This window comes from Hypanus sabinus, chromosome 18 (assembly GCF_030144855.1).
Source record: "Hypanus sabinus isolate sHypSab1 chromosome 18, sHypSab1.hap1, whole genome shotgun sequence".
Taxonomy (NCBI): Eukaryota; Metazoa; Chordata; class Chondrichthyes; order Myliobatiformes; family Dasyatidae; genus Hypanus; species Hypanus sabinus.
Genome location: NC_082723.1, coordinates 16,780,486 through 16,802,224, shown reverse-complemented (window position 1 = coordinate 16,802,224; position 21,739 = coordinate 16,780,486). Strand labels below are relative to the sequence as shown.

The following is a 21,739-nucleotide window of genomic DNA, read 5'->3' as shown; positions in this document are numbered from 1 at the left end:
ACAATTCTAGGATCTTTGAATTGAACCAATTTCAGAATGATTGGATGACATTATCAGTCAATCACAGAAAGAGGCCGATTCTGTCCCGTACTCCTGCTCCTTCCTCTAACCTTCTAAAGGATTTTCTACTCTGTTTTGTGTAAGGATACTTCGGAAGGCTGGTAATTTTTAACCGTAGATCCATATGGGTTTGAACCTACTGGATAAAATTAACTTTTGGGTCAAACTGAAGTATCATACTCACCCAGAACTTGTAAGCTTTGTATCGGAAGTTTGGGAGCCTTTTTCTCAGATGAGCAAAAGTTCCATTGCCAGCATCACGTTTGGGAAGCAGACGGAGCAGTCATCTGTCGGTTGGGTTTCTTTCAGGCCAGATCCTACGGAGAGGATTGGGTTTGAACGAACTGCTGAGTATTCCAAATTCGGCTAGAGTCGTCAACGTTCGGAGCCCACGGCCTGGAATGTGGACGATCAAGGTAAGGCTTGCATTTGTGTTGTGTTGATTCTGTCACGGTTGTTACAAGCCCAAATCTTACCTCCTTTTTTAACATTGTCAAATTTCTAGTGTCGCAGCTGATTTTCACTATACATGCACATTGGATCAAAATGACCATAGACTATAGACCATAGAAATCTACAGCACATTACAGACCTTTCAGTCCACAATGTTGTGCCAACCATGTAACCTACTCTAGAAACTGCCTAGAATTTCCCTACCTTATAGCCCTCTATTTTTCTAATCTCCGTGTACCTATCTTGCAAGTCCCTATTGTGTTTGCCTCCACCGCTATTGCCAACAGTGCATTCCATGTACCCACCTCTCTAGGTATGAAAAATTTACCCCTGACTTCCCCTCTGTACCTACTTCCAAGCACCTTAAAACTATGCCCCCTCATGTTAGCCATTTCAGCCCTCGGAAAAAGCCTCTGGCTATCCTCATGATCAATGCCTCTCAACCTCTTATACACCTTTATCAGGTCACCTCTCAACCTCCGTTGCTCCAAGGAGAACAGGTCAAGTTCACTCAACCTATTCTCATAAGGTATGCTCTTCAATCCAGGCAACATCCTTGTAAATCTCCTCTGCACTCTCTCTATGCTAGCCACATCCTTCTTGTAGAGAGGTGACCAGAACTGTTAATACATGGGGTAGTAACATGATGATGCATGTTACATCGCCATTCATTTTTTTTTCTCAGCATCTTCTTATCTTCCCTATTCATTCATTCCAACAGTGTCTAACATCTTAAAACACATACTGCCATTCTTTAGCTATTTTGAGATAAGCGTGTACTATTTTCAATGTTAATTTTTCTCTTTTAAATACGTTGTGCCCTTTGTGACTCAGCCTTTTACTTTGATTACTCTGTACAAGTGAAGTCAGGGTGGATTTTTCACTGCAGTCACATTGTTGTTGTGTCACTAATGGATGATGACCGAGGGCCGTCTTTGTTAAGCTCCGCAGCACTGGGCGCCACTCTGTACGGATCACGGGAGTCAGCAACATCGATTTCCGGGCTGGATTTTCAACAAAGCCCACCTCAGACTTCAGCAGAACAACTGAGCGCCCGATTCAAGGTAGTTCACCTGGGCTCAAACCTATTATTGGCCATCTGGCCAATTTGTGGGTCTTCTTGGAGGGGTGAAAAGCACTGAAAACTTCTGGGGTCAAAGTAACGTGCTTAGTTAGAGTTTGGCATAAACAACAAAGTTAGAGGATATCTAGCGGGTTGGCTTGTCCTGGAGCAATCAGCATCAGACTCTCTCGTAAGTTTTAATAAGTATCTCAAAGTTCAAAGTAAATTTATTGTTGAAGTGTGTGTATACTACCCTGAGATTCATTTTCTTGTGGGTATTCACAGTAGAATACAATAGAATCAATGAAAAGCTACGTGCCATCAAAGACTGGTAAACACCAAATGTACAAAAGAAGACAAACTGTGCCAGTACAAAAATAAAGCAAATAATAATCATAGAAAGAAAGAAATTGCCTTTCAACTCACGAGGGAGCATAGGCCATCAACTATTTTGCTGTTGATGTTTCTGTAGCAGGCAATTTCTTTTTTACGAGGTCAAGTTGCTAGCTCAACGCTCAACCCAGCACGGATGGAAAGCGTGCACGGGAGCTGGCTGGATTCAAACTCGGGACCTTCCGTCCCAAAGTCTAGCGCTGATGCCACTACGCCACCAGCCAGCGTATAATACATAAACAAGTAATAAATTACACTGAGAAGATGAGACGTAGGGTCCTTGAAATTGGCTGTCTAGGTAGGAGAATCAGTAGAAGTGAGTGATGTTTTCTATGTTGGTTCAGGTGCCTGACAATTGAGGGGCAGTAAGTGTTCCTGAACCTGGTGGTGTGGCAGCAGTGAGAGGTGACCACGGTCTGGGTGCTGGGTGTCCTTGATGATGGGTGCTGCTCTCTCGTGGCAGCGTTCCTTGTAGATGTGCTCAATGGTTCGGAGGGCTTCTCCCATGATGGACTGGACTGTATCCACTACTTTTCATCGACTTTCTTGTCCTTGAGCATTGCTGTTTCCATTGCAAGGGGTGATGCAGTCAGTCAGGTCACTCAAATCCATCCAAACTCAATAGCTTGTAGACCCATGATATGACTCAGCTCCATCAGACCTAGAATCCATGTAGACAACATGAGTCCCTTTGTTCCCAAAGCTATTATATTCTTCCTTTAATATTGGAAACTTAAACTGCACAGCACACTCTATATAAACAAAAGAGAAGGGTCATTTTGAAGGAGTTAATTCACTTACATTTTTGGGTCCGATTTCATGTTGCATTAAACAGGCTGGGGAATTGTTACAAAAAAATTGACAGGAATCATGTTAAGATGTTGGGGTGACGAAAATCACTGAAAGGATAAAATTCTTTCAGCTTCTCATATGTTTGTGATTTGTTGCTGTTCCTTTACTACGTAGACGGGTCAGAAGGGTTAGGAAAGATTAGTACCTTGGGCTTGTTTTTCTTGGAATAGGGAAGGCTGGAGGGGAACCTGTGTGAAGTTTACAGAATTGCAAGGGGCACCTATTGGGTGAATACCTTTCCCAATAGCAGATGTGTCTAAAACCAGAGGTATTAGGTTTAGGATAAATAGTGGGAGATTTACAGGGGAGCTGAGGGAGGGTGTTTTTTCACCTGGAAGCTGGTTGGAATCTGGAACAGCCAGCCTGAAGGAGTGGTGGGGGAGTTACAGTTTCTAACACCATTTGTGAAGTATTGTGAGCAGTTTTGGGCCCCTTGTGTAAGAAAGGAGGAGCTGGCATTGGAGAGGGTTCAAAGGAGGTTCATGAAAATGACTCTGGGATTGAAAGGCTTGTCATAAAAAGAGCATTTGATGGCTCTGGGCATGTACCCACTGGTATTCAGAAGAAAGAGAGGTAACTTCATTGCAATCTATCGAATGCTGAAGGCCTCAATAGAGCGGATGTGGAGAGGATGCTTCCTATGGTGGGAGAGTCTAGGGCCAGAGGACACAGCCTCAGAATAGAGGAGCTTCCTTTTAGAAAGGAGGTGAGAAGGAATTTCTTTAGTCTTCATGTGGTGAATCTGTGGAATTGCCACAGGCAGCTGTGGAGGCCAAATCATTGGGTGTAGTTAAGGTAGACTGTTAATAGATTCTTGATTAGTCAGGAGATGATGGGAGAAGCCAGGAGATTGAGGCTGAGTTGGAAAAGTGGATCTGCCATGATGAAATGGTGGAGCAGATTTGATGGGCCAAATGGCCTAATTGTGCTCCTGTGTCTTACAGTCCTTTTGAGACTGTAAGCATTCTAGTGTTATCACAGTAATACAGTTACATGATCTGTCATTGATGAAGCTGTGTAAAGTATTTCCTGGCCCGTTTCTTACCAGTCTGTTTGTCCTCTCACTTTCCAGGTGTAGCCACCCACATTCTACTGGACTGCTCTGGTCTGCAGCCTCCGGGAGAGTTAGATCAGCTGGAGTTCCTCAGTGCCTCGGGCCAGTTGCTGAAGAGTTTGCCTGTCAGGGCCCACTCCAGCCTCACCACCAACCTGTGGAAAGTTCCGGAAATCGTGCCACCCAGTGAGAGCTTCTTCCTGAAGGTGATGGGGTATGACAAGGAAGGCTACCGTTTCCAACGCCTGTCCAGCGTGTCCTATTCCAGCCTGCTACCCGGTGAGAGGACACTTCTGTGCTTTAAGGAGGGTGGGTGGTTGTGTGTGGCAGAGACAGAAAGTGAAAATTTACATTGTATTGTTTTCCACGTCTTTGTGACATCCCAAAGGACTTTTATGTAGGAAATTCAGTGGCCAGTATACATCAAGTAGCAGTGGATGGTCCCATGCCTGGCTGTGAAATGAAGAGGTTTGATCATGGGGCCAACAACACCATCCCACAAAAACCCAGAGCTACAGAAGCTCAAAGACCTCATCCATGGGACGGGAAGGATCTTTGCCTAGAAGACGTACGAAGTCATGTGGTGCAAGCCACAAGTCCGTGGAAGACACAGGGCCGATAGTCCTTCTATCATCCAGACCGCCACCATTGGAACATGGAATGTAAAGACCATGTATGAAAGTGTTCCCACAGCACAAGTGGTTAACAAAATGAAAAACAACAATCTGAGCCTGCTCAACATCAGTGGGACAAGATGGGCATGGCCTGGGCAGAGGCGGCTGACGACAGGGGATCTACTGCTTTATTGAGGGCATGAGGAAGATGATACACCGCACACACAAGGAGCGGCATTCCTGCTACCAAAAGTAGCACAGAAGGCGTTAATAGGATGGGAACCCCATGGTTCCCACATCATCTCAGCACCCTTTTAGAACAAAGAAGAATAAGATCAAGACAAACATCATGCAGTGTTGTGTTCCAATTAACAACAGCTATGAAGAACCAGTGACAGCTTCTACAACAGACTCCAGAACATCTTAGAAGTGTATCCTGAGAAAGATGACAACGTTCTCATGGGAAGACTTCAATGCAAAAATCGGATTGGATAACACTGACTAGGAAGGTGTGATGGGAACTCATGATGTGAGAGAATGGAGTGCTTTTTGCTTACAAGTCAACATTGAATAACGTGATCAGCAGAGGCAGCATCTTCCCCCACCAAAGAATTTGCAAGAACACTAGGGTGTCACCTGATCACATTCTAGAGAACCAAATATCCAAGAGATCCAGGAGATCCCTTCAAATTGTCAAGGTGAGGAGAGAAGCAGACATCATATCTGGCCATCACCTCTTGGTTGTGAAACTCAAAGTCAAACCAAAGAAGAATTGGATGGAATCCTGATCAATCAAGCAGAGATTCAATGCCAACTTTTTGAAAGGCACGCAGACCTAAAGCAGATTCAAAATAGACCTCAGTGACATGTTCCAAGGAGGAGGATCTTCACAACGAATGGCAGAAAGTTAAGGAGACACTAGTTAAGCTGTACTAGGTACCTATGTCTCTTAGGAAGGTGGACCACTGAGCTTTCTCTGACATACATTAAGACCATGGCTGATTCTGGACCTGAAGTTCACTATCCAACCTCATCCTTCTAACCCTAGATTCTCTATTTATTCAAAAGATCTGTTAGTTTCAGTATCCAAATCTCTCTGAGAATTCCAGTATCTTCAGCTGTCTGTAAAGAAACTCCTCCTCACCTTAGGCCCTAAGTGGGCCCTTTCTCAACATGAGACCAGGAGAAGAAGTCACTCAGCACCTGCCCTGCTAAGCCCTCTCTGTATCCCAAAACACTTTAATAAGATTCCTTTTCTGTCTTCTGTATTCAGTGCATCATGACAAATAATTTAAGATTCAAGATTTAAATTTATTTGTCGCATGTACCTTGAAACATACAGTGAAACGTGTTTGTGTTGAAAGCCAACACACCCAAGAGTGTGCTGGGGGCAAGCGCTGGCACACGTTTCGCCACCAAATTTAATTCAATAACGTGGAATTGAATTAAATTATTTGCTGTGAAATACACCATTATAGTTTAGGGGTATCTTTCCATAGCGGCATCATTCTTGCCCAAGTGATTTCTTGGATAAGAAGATGCCACTGACCTACAGATGGGCTCTTTAGTTTGGCTGTGATATGTTCTGATCGTCCAATGGCGATATACATAACTTATTTTTGTGTGCTTTGATTTAGAGCCTCCAAAAGTGAGCATGCCTGGCCAAGTGCGCTCTTTCTACCAGCAATCGGCATCGATTCCTTGCTCTGTGGAGAGTCCAATTCCTTTCACCATGCGGCTCATCCGAAGAGGGACCAAAGCTCAGCCTGACCGACTGTTCGAGTGAGTGGGTGGGGAGGGAACGTGATCGTGCAGTGAATGGACTGGACTTCCTGCACATGGGTTTTTGAGTACACATGCTTTCATCTCAGCAGGCTCGGTTATCTCTCCCACACTGTAAGCCGCCCAGCAGGTACATTTACTCACATGTCTCAGTCGAAACACTTAATCAGACTAATCTCTTGTTGGTTTTGCTTTGTGCACACGTAACAGAGCGGGACACACTGAAACGTGGGCAGGGAGGGCCAATATTGAACTAAGTTACTGGTAAATTTGGAAATCAGTTTACTGTTGTTATGTGTACTGAGGTACGGTGAAAATCTTTGTTTTACAAGCCATTCATACAGATCGTTTCATCACATCAGTGCATCAATGTAGCACAAAGACAAAGTGAAGCAGAATGCAGATTAATCATGTTAGTGTGCGGGCAGACATAAGGTGCAGGGCCCTGACAAGGTAGATTGGGAGGTTAACAGACAATTGAAGTGGAAAAAGGAAATAAAAAGTATTGCAGATTGTCTTGATAGCTATCCATTTCAATTTATCTTCCCATTCCCATTCTAACATGTCTGTCCATGGCCTCTCCTACAGCCACGATGAGGCTGAACTCAGGTTGGAGAAGCAACACCTCACATTCTGGTTAGCCTCCAACATGATGGCATGAACATTCATATCTCTAACTTCTGGTAGTTTCTACCCCCTTCCCACCTTCCCTCATTTCACACTTCTTATTCTTGTTACCCCTTCCCTTCTCCTCATGTCCCTCTGGTTCCCTTTCTTCCATGGTCCACTGTCTTCTCCTATCAGATTCCACCTTCTTCTTCTTCAGCCCTTTACCTCTTCACCTTCCAACTTCTTCCTTTATTCCCGCTCCCCAGCCACCCACATTTTCCCTCACTTGGATTTGCCTATCACCGGCCAGCTTTTACTTCTTCTCCTGCCACCTCCCCCACCCCACCTTCTCATCCTTGCTTCTTCCCCTTTCCTTTCCGGTCCTTATGAAGGGTCTCGGCCTGAAGTGTTGACTGCTTATTCCTCGCCGTGTTGCCTGACATTGAGTTCCTCCAGCATTTTGTGCGTGTTGCATTTCCATAGATTCCTTTCAGAATGTCCTAACGCTCATCTGTGACTAATGAAGTGTGATTATTGTTGAACTGGATATAAAATGTGACATCCTCTTGTAACACACCAGTCCCCCAGAAAGAGCCATGTGGTAATGGTTTCAGTAAATGTATTTGGAGCAGTGAATGTGAGCCAGTCTACTGGGATTAATTGCTCTGTTCTTCTTTGGGAGTAGTGCCAGGGGATCTTTCGATGGTGAGCAGAAATGACATTGGTTTAGTCACTCGTCAGAGGCCCCGCTGGTCTAATGATCCAGCATTCCCTCTGTACTGTCATGGAGCGTCAGTCTGGATTATTGTAGCAGAACAGTAGCATAGTGGTTAGCACAACACTTTACAGTACAGGCAACCAAGGTTCAATTCCTGCTGCTGCCTGTTAGGGGCCCCATGACTAAGTGCATTTCCTCCAGGTGCTCTGGTTTCCTTCTACATTCCAAAGTACGTACCAGTTGGTAAGTTAATTGGTCATTGCAAATTGTCCCATCATTAAATAGGATTAAATCTGCGGATTGCCGTGGGGGGGGGGGGTGTCGAAGGCCCAGAAGGGCCTACTCCATGCTGTATGTCAATAAGTAAGTAAGTAGATGGAAGACAGACAGACAGACATGACCTGATGAAGTGTCTGAACTGTAAAAATTCAAAGGCGACCATGTGTTTCTGCCACTCAAGACAAATCCCACTTTCCAACACCAGCATCATAGCAATGCAGATGATGGCTCCTTGAGTATAAAGTGATAAAGATGTCACTTTATAAGGCCGTATATAAGATTTATCATTTCCCTTTCATTTTGTCATTTTCTATCAGTCATCTCATGTTCAGTTAGCAGCACTTTATGTACATACAATCAATCTAAATATATAAGATAATCCTATGTATATACGGCCACACTTAACAATTATGTGTACATTGTGTTTTATTTGTTAATTTTTATATTTACATTTATTGTCATTTTTTATGCTGCATGCAGTCTGAGATAACAATAATTTCATTCACATTTACACTGGTGTACTGAAGAATGACAAACTAGCTTGAATCTTGAGTAAATATCTAACTATATTTTAAAAATGGTGAAGATTTCTGCTTTTACCATCCTTTCCACTACCCTGAGTGAAAATTTTTGTTGACCTCTAAAGGAGAAGATTCCTCTCTGTTTACTCTCTTCAGCCCCTTGAGCTTATCTGCCTCACTGAAGTCTCCATTTGGCCTCTTCGATTATCTATCCTTCACTTGTGGTTGCAATTTAGCAGTTGAGCAACGTTCTTGTCGATCTGTGCTGCATCCTTTCCCGTGCAGTTACATCATTCATGCGGTGTGGTAACAAGAACAATATGCAGCGCATAAGCTGTGGTCTAACTGGTGTTGAGTACAGTTCTAGCATAACCTCCCTATTCTTATGTTCTAAGCCTTTGCTAATAACATTTCATATTCCACTTGCCTTTTTGCAAACCATTATTGACTGCTAAATGAAGGAATCTGTGAATGTGTGCTCTCTGATTCTCCACACCACTCAATATCCCAATAAGCCTCTTCCCTTTGACCATTCACTTCTTGAGCCAGTGGGCAAACACTAATCACTACAGTTTAGCCACGCTGTGACCACTTCAATCTCTTTGCAATAAAGTGAGCTTTATTTTTTTTCCTCTGAGTGTGTATAATTGATGTTTACTTTTTCTTTTTCTTGTGAGTGCTGCTTATATGATGTTGTTGCAAGCAAGTTTCTCATTGCAACTGCTCGACGACTTGTGCATATAATAATTAACTTGACTTTGACTTCTGCCATTTATTCAAAGTTCAAAGTGAATTTTATTATCAAAGTACATATATATTGTCATATACATCCCAAGATTCATTTTCCTGTGGGCATACTTAATAAACATATAGAATCATAACCACAACAGAATCAATGAAAGACTGCTCCTCTGGGGTATTCAGCCCGAGTCAGAAGACAACAAATTGTGCAAATACGAAAAGAAGAAATAATAATAATAAGTAAGTAAATAAGCAATGAATATTGAGAACATGAGATGAAGAGTCCTTGAAAGAGAATCTGTTGGTTGTAGGAACTTTTCAATGATTGGGCAAGTGAAGTTGAGTGAAGTTATCCACTTTGGTTCAAGAGCCTGATGGTTGAGGTGTAATAACTATTCCAGAACCTGGTAGTGTAAATCCTGAGGTTCTTGTACTTCTTCCTGATGGCAGCAGTACGAAGAGAGTATGGGAGTTGGTGATGATGGATACTGCTTTCTTGCTACAGTGTTTCATGTAGATGTGCTCAGTGGTGGGGAGTGCTTTTCCTGTGATGGACTGGGTCATATCCACTATCTGTATAGAATTGTCTCTTCAAGAGCATTGGTATTTCTATACCAGACTGGGATGCAGCCAGTCAATATACTCTCATTGTCCATTCCTTTGGTTGTACTTCTGTGGATTGATCAGACCTGCAGCTTAGATTTTTCCGGCTCAGGGCCACATGTGGCCAGCACTTTTGTACCACCTGCAGGGTCCTGTATCGTACCCCCGCCGCTGAACCAAACATATTCCAGAAAGCAAAGAAAGGGCTGAGTACTGAGCTCTGTCCAGTCTTGCTGCTAGCAGCCTTCCAGGTTCAATATTGCCCGGCAGCCATTCCACTCTGTCCTATCACTCATCCGCCTTTGGATCCGATTTTCCACACTTCCTGGCATTCCAGGAGCTTTTACTTATTTGGCCAGCTGGCACATCAAAAACCTGGTGAAAGTCAACAAAAAAAAAACACCATGTCAAGCCACACTGCACATCCCTCTTTGACCTTTCATTACCTCCTCTGAAAAACGTTGGCAATTTCATGCTGACCGTTACTGATTATTCCTTGCCCACGAACTGTGGGCAAGTCAACATGACTTATACTGTCAACATGAACCGATTTTATTAAGTCTCCCTCTACCAAAGTTAAATTAATTATCCTGTTTATCTTTTCCTCCCTATTTAAATAACGGATAGCAGTCTTCCAATCCCCTGACAATATTCTCGCACTAACGAAGGGTCAAAAAGATGTAGTTTGCATGTTCCCTTTAACAGCCTGGTATATATTCCATCTGGGCCTGGCAGTAGATCCATTTTCAGAGGTGATAATTCCATAACCATTTTCTCTCTTACCCTTACAACTTTTCATAGTTGTCAGCCTTAACCTCAACATTAGCATCATATCTCTATCTGGAAACCCTCTCTCTTGTTAACTACCCTCTTGTTCTTTATGTACTAATGCACTCACAGTATATCTTTGAATTTTCTTTCATTGTAGTTGCCAATATTTGTTTTCTGCCCATGGATAGAGGCAGCTCAGTATTGCATAATCGTTTTGCAGTACCTGGGTTTGATTCCCTCTGCTGTCTGTAAGGAGCTTGTATGTTCTTCCCATGAACATTTGGCTTAATTCCACATTCCAAAGATGTATGGTTAGAGTTAGCAAGCTGTGGGCATGCTACGTTGGTGCAGGCTGCTCCCAAAACAATCCTTACTAACTTGTTTCGATGTAAACGCCACATTTCACTGTTTTGATGTACCTGTGACAAATAAAGCTAATCTTTTTTGAAAATTGAAGCAAAAACACATTCTGATTTGCAACAAATGAGGGAGTAGATCTGCCTTAACAACCTGCAGCGTCAAAGAAAGGTATTTCTGCTTGTCTTAAAAACTCACACCCCCGCTCTTCGGTGTGCAATGTTACACTGTAGATTTACTTTGAACGTGGGTTTCTCACAAACATTAATGATACTTTTATCCTTTCAGTGACACTGTGAACACTACATGGGAAATTCCCAGTGTTTCTGGATCTGATGAAGGGTTTTATGACTGTGTGGCTATCAGTAACTCAGGCACGGGCCTCGCTAGGACCTACTTGTTTGTTACTGGTGAGTGATCATTGAGGCTTTGATACTAATGCTGGTGGTGGGTGTTGATGTGGCGGATGAATTGTTACTTCAGCATTTCCTGCAGATTATCCAGAACTGAAGATGCATGTGGCAGGGAATTTGAGAATGTTGTTTTTGTTTGGTTGAATACCATTTTGTCCCTCTCCTTCCTAGAAATGTACTTTCTTTTCAGTTTGTATTTAAGATTTACAAAATTATGAGGGGGATAGATAGGGTAAATGCAAGCAAGCTTTTTCCACTGAGGTTGGGTGAGACTAGAACTAGAGGTCATGGGTTAAGGGTGAAAGATGAAATGTTTATGGGGAACCTGAGGGGGAGCTCTTCACTCAGAGGGTGGTGAGAGTGTGGAACAAGCTGTCAGCGTTAAGTTTGGCATGGACTAGATGGGCTGAAGGGCCTGTTTCTGTGCTGTTGTGCCCTATGACCACTTTCCTGTTTTCTTTTACCACTCTTAAATAACGAAATAGGGTTAATAGTTACCCCCTGCATTGTAATACCTGTACTTCACTGATCGTAACTCCAAGCCAGTCAATAAGTAATGATTGCCTCCTTGTTGCATTTGGCCTGCCTGCCTCCCTCATTTGGGTCACCTGTTTCTGCTCCGGGCCCCTTCAAAGTACACATCAAATACACGACTTGGCCTGTCATAAATCCATCATCCTCCCCCTGCCCTCTCGTTTCACTCCCTCAGGCACTGACATGCCGAAGCACATTTTCCTGACATGCCTTTGCTCAATCGTGAGGCCGCTCGATGAGAGCTTTGTAGACTTTGGCTGTGAGATAACCAGCTATGAGTCAGAAAAATAGTAACAAATTAGTGCACAGGGGGTAACCATTACTGTTCAGTTAAGGGATCTTTTCAACTCCTTCCATTTGCTTTTGAACTTAGAAGGATAGCACTTAGCTTATTCCCTCTTAACTCATCTGTGTCCTAGCTCTCTCTTCTTGCATTTGCTTCATCCTATAGTTAACTAGAATAACTCAATTTCAGATTATCTGGTGATCTAATGTTAAGAAGAGAGTTTCCATCTACAACCCCTTTGTTGTATGTAGAAATATTTCCTAACCCAACTCTTGAAAATTCTGAAAACAAAATCTATGGGAGGAGGTAGTGATGCTGTCTGCTCTGCTGAGTTCTGCCAGCATTTTGTGTTTTTATTTATTTACAGCATCTGCAGATCCACTCGTGTTGCTCTTGAAAATTCTGGTTCAGATCACTGAATGGGCAGAACGTACATTAGGCTTAATATTTTGAGCCAGTTAGTGCGAGTTTCTCTCTATTGACCCCATCACTTCTTTCTTACATCTGGGATATTCCAATCAAATGACTCCCACGTTCCAGGGATTGCAACCTCTCCTTTTAATGCAATCTCCCCTTTTAATATGACCCTTGAAGTCCAGATATAATTCTGGAGAATTTACTTTGTCCTAATCCTAGCACTCCTAGTGTAATCAGCCCAGCGCTTTGTATCACTGCATACCGCTATCCTTTTAGCATTCTCATTCTAAGGCTGACATTTCATTTTCCTTTCTGATTACTTTCTGCACATTTTAATCGGTGTATTTAGATTACAAAGCCTTTTTTGGACCTTCTCCATTGTTTGTTAAATCTATCCTTTTTATGGATAACCTTAATCTTACATATATTTAAATTAATTTAATTGTGGGAAGTAGTTTTGGATCCAAAATTATTCCAAAAGTTCTTTTTTGAGCTGGAAGTTTCTGCAGAGTTGCACAGAAACTCCAGAGCCATCTCCCAGTGTGGAGATTCTACACTATTCTGTAGAGGACAGTGATGTTCTTAAGAATTATCTTTATTTCATATCACTTCATATCTTCCTTTATTGCCGCTAATTATTTCTCCAGAGCCACCTCCCAGTGTGGAGATTCCTCAAAACGTCACCGCATTCCCGGGGGATCAGGTGGTCCTGACATGCACAATCCTGGGAAGCGTCCGATATAACATTACCTGGATGCGTGATGGGATCGAGCTGCAAACTGACAATAAGCGAATTATTCCTCTGAGGAATTCATCTCTGGAAATTCGGAACGTTCAGCCTGCGGACACGGGCCCCTATGAATGTGTGGCAGTCAATATGTACGGCTGGAGTCGAGCTTCGGTGTGGCTGTTTGTTCCCGGTAAGAATGGCTCTACACTGCCTTCTGTGTATCCACTGGGCAAAACCTGATGGCTTCATTGGTAATAACATTTCCAGTGAACGTAGTGTACTTAAACATGGTAAACTAGGTTCAGATAAGCTTAAAGAGAATACAGGGCATGGAGTTCGGTGAGTTTAAAGAGGAAGTCCGGGCTGTGGTGAGCTCAAAGGGGTCAATGGAAGCAGGGGCTGTGAGGGAAAATGAAAAGTAAACCAGCTGGTTCAGGACGTTGAGAACTTAACCACCTCAAAGTCGGTCCTGTTTTCCTTGGAGATTTTGACATGGTTAAAGATTGCAGAAGAATTAATGGTTAAGGGATGAGCAGAAAAATTCAGAAGAGCAGTGTTGTGTCCAAATGCGGGCAGTTAGAGCCTCAGACAAGGAAGGTGGAAGCTGGCAGAGAGAAAAAAAATTAGTTGAACTGTTACAATTGAAAATTTGTGAGTGGTTTTCAAGGGAAGCCACTTCCATTTCAGGATGTGGTTGAAGGATATATTGACAGAGGTTTTGTGATGATGGAGTATAAGCTGTTCTGGACTTAATGGCCACTTCCTTCTAAACTAATCAAGTTATTTTCCAGTGGTTAATACTTTTGCCTCTTGACCAGGGGTTTTGATATCATTTACTGACGTATTGTGTAGTCGAGCACTAGCGGACAGGCACAAAGGAGTACCAGTAACGCAAGGAGGAATAAGTTGAAAGTAAAATTATTACCAAATTATTTATATATTTATAATATCACCGTATACAACCCTGAGATTCATCTCTTTGCCAGTGTTTTCAGGTAGAGCAAAGAACCAATGAAAACCTGAACACTAAAGAAGACTGCCAATCAACCAATATGCAAAAGAAGACAAACTGAAAATCTAAAAAATCAATAAGTAACTAAATATTACTGAAAACATGAGTTGTAGAGTCCTGAAAGTGAGTCCATAGGTTGCGTTCAGTGTTGAGCTGAGTGAAGTTATCCACACTAGTTCAGGTGTGATGGTTGAAGGGCAAGAACTGTTCCTGAACCTGGTGGTGCATTACCTAAGATGTAACTAGAGCAAGCTTTCCCTCGTTTAACACATAACCTAATACAAGCCACTGTGAAGTTCAATAAAATAGAACATTACAAGTGCTGGAAGTCTGAAATGAAATCGAAATGCTAGATACTTAAGAGTCAGAAAGGATGAACCACAAATGCAGCTTGTGAGAAATGATCAGATCATCCTCAGTGTTAAAATTGTTTGAGAACTTGTTGCATCTATCCTTCTGCTTTAGACAGTGATGGACCATTGTGTCCCGGATCAGGATGGAAGGACTTAGGCTTCCTGGCTCTGGGCAGGCTTCTGATCCATTGAAGAACATTGACATGAGTATTGTTATGGAACTCCGGGCTACCTGGCCCTGTCTCCATGGCGATCTGTAGTTCCACAACCTCTGATAACAGTGAAACCTTTACTGATGAAAGTTGTGAATCCAAAGCCAAACAGCAGATGCTGGAAGACAAAGTCAAAGTAAATGTATTATCAAAGTACATGTCACAATATGTTACATTTTCTTGGTGGCATTTATGGAACATAAAAATATAATAGAGTTTATGAAAAAATATAAATAGTAAAGACTGACAAACAACCAATGTGCAAAAGAAGACAAATTGTGTGAATAATGAAAAAAGTAAATAAATAAATAAGTGATGCACCATCAATGACTCACTCTGAGATGTCAAGGCGAGATATCGGCTTTTATTGACAGGAAGAAGGAACAAGCAGTGTGTGACCACCATACTACATCCTGGAGACTGAGAGGCCGGGCTCAGACCTCAATCGCCTTTATACCGGGGTCTGTGGGAGGAGCCACAGGAGCAGTCAGCAGGGGGTGTGTCCAGGCAGGTATATGTAGTTCACCACATTCACCCCACCTTTGTTTTAAAAAGAGTCCCCATGTGGCGAAGTTTCTTACAGGTTAAGTCTATCAGGTGGTCGAATCTGTCGCTGCGATCTACGTAGCACTGGCTGTGATTGCACAGATGCCGGTGGTGGTGATTGCACAGGAGACGGAGGTTGTGCTGGTTCCGGCCTAACTGGAGGTGTCAGCCCACTAGGTGTCAGTGATCCCTCACGCATGTGCGAGGCGCCTGGTATATACGCTTACGAAACGCCCAGTATATGAGTGTCGTGAGGAGTCTGTGTAGGGCTTGGTGTGCGCGGTGTCACCTCGGGTACAGGGTTCATAGTTACCGGGGAGTGTTCGGGGTAGTGGTCTGCTGCTCCTGCGGGCGCCAGATCGCGGACGGAGACTGTGTCCTCCCGCCCATCAGGTAAGACCACGTTGGCATACTGGGGGTTCGCATGTAGAAGGTGAACCCTCTCGACCAGCGGGGAGTATTTATTACTCCTCACATGTTTCCGGAGCAGCACTGGCCCTGGGGACGTCAGCCAAACTGGTAGGGTGGTCCCAGTGATGGACTTCCTGGGAAAAGAGAATAGACGCTTGTGAGGGGTGGCATTGGTGGACGTACATAACAGGGAGCGGATAGAGTGGAGTGCCTCAGGGAGGACCTCCTGCCATCGAGAGACCGGCAACCCTTTTGACTTAAGGGCTAAAAGTGTGGCCTTCCACACTGTGGCATTCTCCCTCTCCACCTGTCCATTTCCCCGGGGATTATAACTCGTGGTCCGACTAGTAGCAATGCCCCTAGCTAGCAGGTACCGGCGCAATTCATCACTCATAAAGGAGGACCCTCTATCACTGTGGATATAGCAGGGATATCCAAACAGAGTGAAGAGCTGGCGCAGGGCTTTTATGACAGACGTGGTAGTGGTGTCGGGGCAGGGAATGGCAAAGGGGAACCGTGAGTATTCATAGATAATATTGAGAAAATAGACATTGCGGTCGGTGGAGGGAAGGGGGCCCTTAAAGTCAATACTCAGTTGCTCAAAAGGGCGTGTGGCCTTGACAAGTTGCGTCGTTTCAGGACGGTAAAAGTGCGGTTTGCACTCAGCGCAGACTTGGCAGTCCCTGGTCGTCGTCTTGATGTCCTCAAGGGAGTACGGCAGGTTCCGGGCTTTCATGAAATGGTAAAATTGGGTGACCCCCGGATGGCAAAGATGTGCATGGAGGGCGTATAGCTGGTCAAGCTGTGTGCTAGCACACACTCCCTGGGATAGGGCATCAGGGGGCTCATTGAGTCTGCCAGGCCGGTACATGATGTCAAAGTTGTAGGTGGAGATTTCTATTCTCTACCGCAAAATTTTATCATTTTTGATTTTGCCCCGCTGTTGGTTGCTGAACATGAATGCAACTGAATGCTGGTCGGTCAGCAAGGTGAACCTTTTGCCGGTGAGATAGTGCCTCCAGTGCCTAATAGCTTCCACTATGGCCTGGGCTTCTTTCTCCACTGCAGAGTGCCGAATTTCAGAGCCTTGAAGGGTACGAGAAAAGAATGCTACTGGCCTGCCTTCCTGATTGAGGGTAGCAGCCAGCGCGAAGTCGGAGGCGTCACTCTCTACTTGGAATGGTCTCGTCCACCGCATGCATTGTTGCTTTGGCAATGTCCCCTTTAATGCAGCTGAAGGCCACGCAGGCCTCAGCAGAGAGGGGAAAAGTGGTAGACTTGACCAGGGGCGGGCCTTGTCTGCGTAATGGGAGACCCATTGGGTGTAATAGGAAAAAAAACCCAGGCATCGTCTGAGGGCTTTGAGAGTGGTGGGAAGAGGGAGTTCTAACAGGGGGCGCATACGGTTGGGATCAGGGCCAATGACCCCGTTTTCCACAACATACCCAAAGATAGCGAGTCGGGTGGTTCCGAACACACACTTGTCCCTATTATAAGTAAAGTTCAGAGCTTCGGCCACTTGGAAAAATCGTTCGAGGTTGGCGTTGTGATCCGGCCAGTCACGACCACAGATGGTGATGTTATCCAGATAGGGAAATGTGGCCTTCAGTTGGTACTGGTCCACTATCCGGTCCATTTCCCTCTGGAAGACCGAGACACCATTTGTGACACCAAATGGGACGCGCAGGAAGTGATAGAACCTGCCGCCCGCCTCGAAGGCAGTGTAGGGGCGGTCCTCTGGGCGGATGGGGAGCTGGTGATAAGCGGATTTCAGATCTATTGTCGAGTACACCTTGTACTGAGCTATCTGGTTGACCATATCTGCGATGCGGGGTAGGGGGTACGCGTCAAGCTGCATGAACCTATTGATGGTCTGGCTATAGTCCACGACCATCCTATTTTTCTGCCCAGTCCGAACAACAACCACCTGGGACCGCCAAGGGCTTGTGCTTGGCTCAATGATCCCCTCCCCGAGCAGCCACTGCACCTCTGACTGAATGAAGGCCCTGTCCCCCGCGCTGTACCTCCTGCTTTTAGTTGCCACAGGCTTACAGTCGGGGGTCAGGTTGGCGAACAGCGATGGGGGAGGGATCTTGAGGGTGGAGAGACTGCAAGTGGTGTCGGTAGCGCAGCTGTCGGCATGGTGCTGGGCGGGACGTGTGGTTCGGTGTGTGTGTGTGTGTGTGTGTGTGTGTGTGTGTGTGTGTGTGTGTGTGTGTGTGTGTGTGTGTGTGTGTGTGTGTGTGTGTGGTCAGTAGCTGGGTATATGGCGAAGTCCCACCAAACTGAGGATTCCTGACAGTGAGTGGTGGGAGGGGCCCGTCATATGCCATAGGCACACTTTCAAGATGGCTCTGGAAGTCCAGCCCCAGTAGCACAGGTGCACACAGTTGAGGCATGACCAATAGCGCAAAGTTCCGATATTCTGTGCCTTGCACCACCAATGTCGCTACACAACCCACCCGGATATCTGTGGAATGTGACCCAGAAACGAAAGTGATCCTCTGACTTACCGGCCATGTCACGAGTCCGCAGTGTTGCACTGTGTCCGGGTCAATAAAACTCTCAGTGCTGCCTGTGTCAAACAGGCAGCTAGTCCTGTGCCCCTCCACCAGGATGTCCATCATTGACCTTGCAAGCTGGTGTGGGGCGCTTTGGTCGAGGGTTACAGTGGCCAGAGTTGAGTTGTCTTGGTGCCCGGTAAACACCGGTGGGTCAGGGGCGGGGCATGTTGACGCTGACAAAGATGGCCACCGACATCCGGGCATGTAAGATGGCGGCCCCCATGTCCCACACACAGCGCTGCCCGACCCCGCTTGTAGTTTAGACTTACAGACCTTGGCGAAATGGCCCTTCTTCCCGCAGCTGGAGCAGGTCGCTTCTCGGGCTGGGCAGCGTTTTCTGGGGTGCTTTTCGCCTGGCCGCAGCCATGGTTGGGTTCAGGGAGTTCGTGGAATTGCGACTGGCAGCGGTGTTGGTGAATTTGCTCGCGGGAACCGGCGGCGGCGGGGTCAGAGGCGTCCACGGAACCGGCAGGGAATTGCGCGACTGGACAGCGTCAGCGTTGTGCAGAGCAGCCTCTAGTGTGTTGGCCGTCTCAATCGCCGAGCGTAAGGTAAGATTGGCATTTTCCAGCAACTGCTGACGCATGTACACTGACCTCAGTCCTGTAACAAAGGCGTCTCGTACTAGCAGCTCCGCATGCTAGTTCCACCGTGAGCGTTTTGCAGTCACAAGTTCGGACGAGTGTCTGTAGTGCTCGGAGAAACTCGGCGCTTGACTCTCCAGGCCGCTGTCGCCGTGTAGCTAAGCGATGTCTTGCGTAGACGGTGTTCACTGGCCGCAGGTACTGTCTTCTGAGGGCGTCCAGTGCCCCTTCGTAGGTTGACAGGTCCCTGATAAATGAATAAACTTTTGGGGTGACCCTCGAGAGGAAAATTCTGTGCATAACAGCGGGTTCAGTTGCACGAACCTCCTCCAAGTATGATTGGAAGCATGCAAGCCAGAGTTCAAAGGCACGAGCTGCTTCAGGGTCTTGGGGGTCCAAATCCAATCTTTCCGGATGTAAAACGGTTTCCATGTTTTAAAATTTCCAGTCAATAAAATTGATGCACCATCAATAACTCTCTGAGACATAAAGGCGAGATATCAGCTTTTATTGACTGGAAGAAGGAACAAGCAGTGAGTGACCACCATACTACATCCTGGAGACTGAGAGGCCGGGCTCAGGCCTCAATCGCCTTTATACAGGGGTCTGTGGGAGGAGCCACGAGCTGTCAGCGGGGGGGGGGGGGGGGCGTGTCCAGACAAGTAGATGTAGTTCACCACACTGAGAACATGAGCAGTACAGTCATTGAAAGTGAGTCTATAGGTTGGGGAGTTAGATCAGCGTTGAGGTGAGTGAAGTTATCCACAGTGGTTCAGGAGCCTGATGGTTGTAAGTTAATAATTTACAACCTGGTAGTGTGGGACCTAAGGCTCCTTTACTCCTGCCTGATAGTAGTCATGAGAAGAGAGTGTGGTGTGAAGCATATAAACATAGGAAGCCTACAGCACGATACAGGCCCTTCGGCCCACAAAGTTGTGCCCAACATGTCCCTACCTTAGAAATTATTAGGTTTACCCGTCGCCCTCTATTTTTCTAAGCTCCATGTACCTATGCAAAAGTCTCTTAAAAGACCTTATTGTATCCGCCTCCACCACTGTTAACGGGAGCCCATTCCAAGCACTCACCACCTCGTTGCATAAAAAACTTACCCCTGACATCTCCTCTGTATCTACTCCCCAGCACCTTAAACCTGTGCCCTCTTGTGACAACCACTTCAGCCTGGGAAAAAGCCTCTGACTATCCACAGGATCAATGCCTCTCATCATCTTATACACTTCTATCATGTCACCTCTCATCTTCTGTCACTCCAAGGAGAAAAGGCTGATTTCACTCAACCTATTCTCATAAGGCATGCTCCCCAATCCAGGCAACATCCTTGTAAATCTCCTCTGCAACTTTTCTATGGTTTCCACATCCTTCCTGTAGTGAGGTGACCAGAACTGAGCACGGTCCTCCAGGAGGGGTCTGACTGGGGTCCTTGATGATGGATGCTGCTTTCTTACGGCAATGCTCATTGTAAATGTGCTCAGCGAAGAGGAGGGCTTTGTCTGCGATGGACTCAGCTGTATCCTTCACTTTCTGTAGGCTTCTCCATTCCTGGGCATCAGTGTTTCATGATGTAACCAGTTGGGATATTCTCTACTATGCATTTATAAAAGTTTGTCAAAGTTTCAAATGGCATGCTGAATGAATGCAAACTTCTCAGAAAGTAGAGGCACCGTCGTGCTTTCTTTGTGATGGCACTTCTGTGCTGGTTCCAAGACAGATTCTCTGCTATGGTAATGTCAAGGAATTGAAAGAAATCTGAAATAAAAACAGAAAATGATGGAACTTTCTAGTAGTTCTGTATTTGTGAGGGAACTGATTATTATGTTGTAAATGGAGTTAATCAACCTTCAGGTTTTCCAGGAGTTCTGAAGTAAGTCTCGGCTCAAAACGTCAACTGTTCATTCATTTCCGCAGATGCTGCCTGACCTGCCCAGTTCTTCCAACATTTTGCGTGTGTTGTTTCAGGTGTCTTGTTTTGTGTCTTTGTCTGCAGAGGCCCCGAGTGTTTCTGTGAACCCCAGCGCACAGAGCTTTTCAAGGGGAGCAGAGGTCCACATTGACTGCGCGGCGACAGCTGGCTATCCCGATCCCGGAGTGGCCTGGATCCGTGAGGGTGCGTTTTTGATCAGCAGTGACAGGTGAGGGAGCAGGGGCTTTGTCCCATTTCAGGTATTGGAACAGAGGAGGAGGTTCGATGCGTCTCATGCCGAGTGGTCACATTAAAAAGATTGGCTGATCTGGCCCGGCAGCTCAGAGGATAGCACACTCCATCAGTCAGCTGGGCCGGACAGGCATTGCTGCTGGCCCTGCTCATCTCTGTTGGAATCGACTCAACCAGGAAAGAAATATCAGGCAGGGAGTGCCACAAATATTCACCATATTAATTCCTGTGATGTGGGGTTTCAAAGGTTTAATTTAATATCAGAGAAATGTATACAATATACATCCTGAGATGCTTTTTCTTCACAAACATCCATGAGAACAGAGGAGTGCCCCGAAGAATCCAAAAGAACCAAAGAACCAAAGAACCCCAAAGTCCCCGCCAGCTCCCCTCCCTCCTGCGTGTAAACAGCAGCAAATCAACAATCCCCTTTCCCCCCACCAGCAAAAAAAGCATCGGCACCCACCACTGAGCACTCAGGTGAGCAAAGCAACAGCAAAGACACAGACTTGCAGTTACCCCAAAGACTTCGCTTTTCACACCGACATTCAACATACCACAGATTTTCTCTCTCCCTAATGAGGGAGAAGGAGGTGTCTCCGTTTTCCCAGCCAGTGAGGAGACATAACAAACAACT

At 45.4% G+C, this 21,739-nt stretch overlaps 1 protein-coding gene across 1 annotated transcript in view; it reads left to right on the top strand.

Moving 5' to 3' along the window:
* Positions 1–21,739, top strand: part of LOC132407358 (hemicentin-1-like) — a 460,355-nt gene that overhangs the window by 88,816 nt on the left and 349,800 nt on the right. Inside the window, exons 6-12 of the mRNA XM_059993728.1 lie at positions 370–476; positions 1,457–1,577; positions 3,894–4,154; positions 6,127–6,271; positions 11,159–11,280; positions 13,168–13,440; positions 20,935–21,079. Coding sequence (XP_059849711.1) covers positions 370–476; positions 1,457–1,577; positions 3,894–4,154; positions 6,127–6,271; positions 11,159–11,280; positions 13,168–13,440; positions 20,935–21,079 — 1,174 coding nt within the window. The remainder of the gene's footprint in view (positions 1–369; positions 477–1,456; positions 1,578–3,893; positions 4,155–6,126; positions 6,272–11,158; positions 11,281–13,167; positions 13,441–20,934; positions 21,080–21,739) is intronic.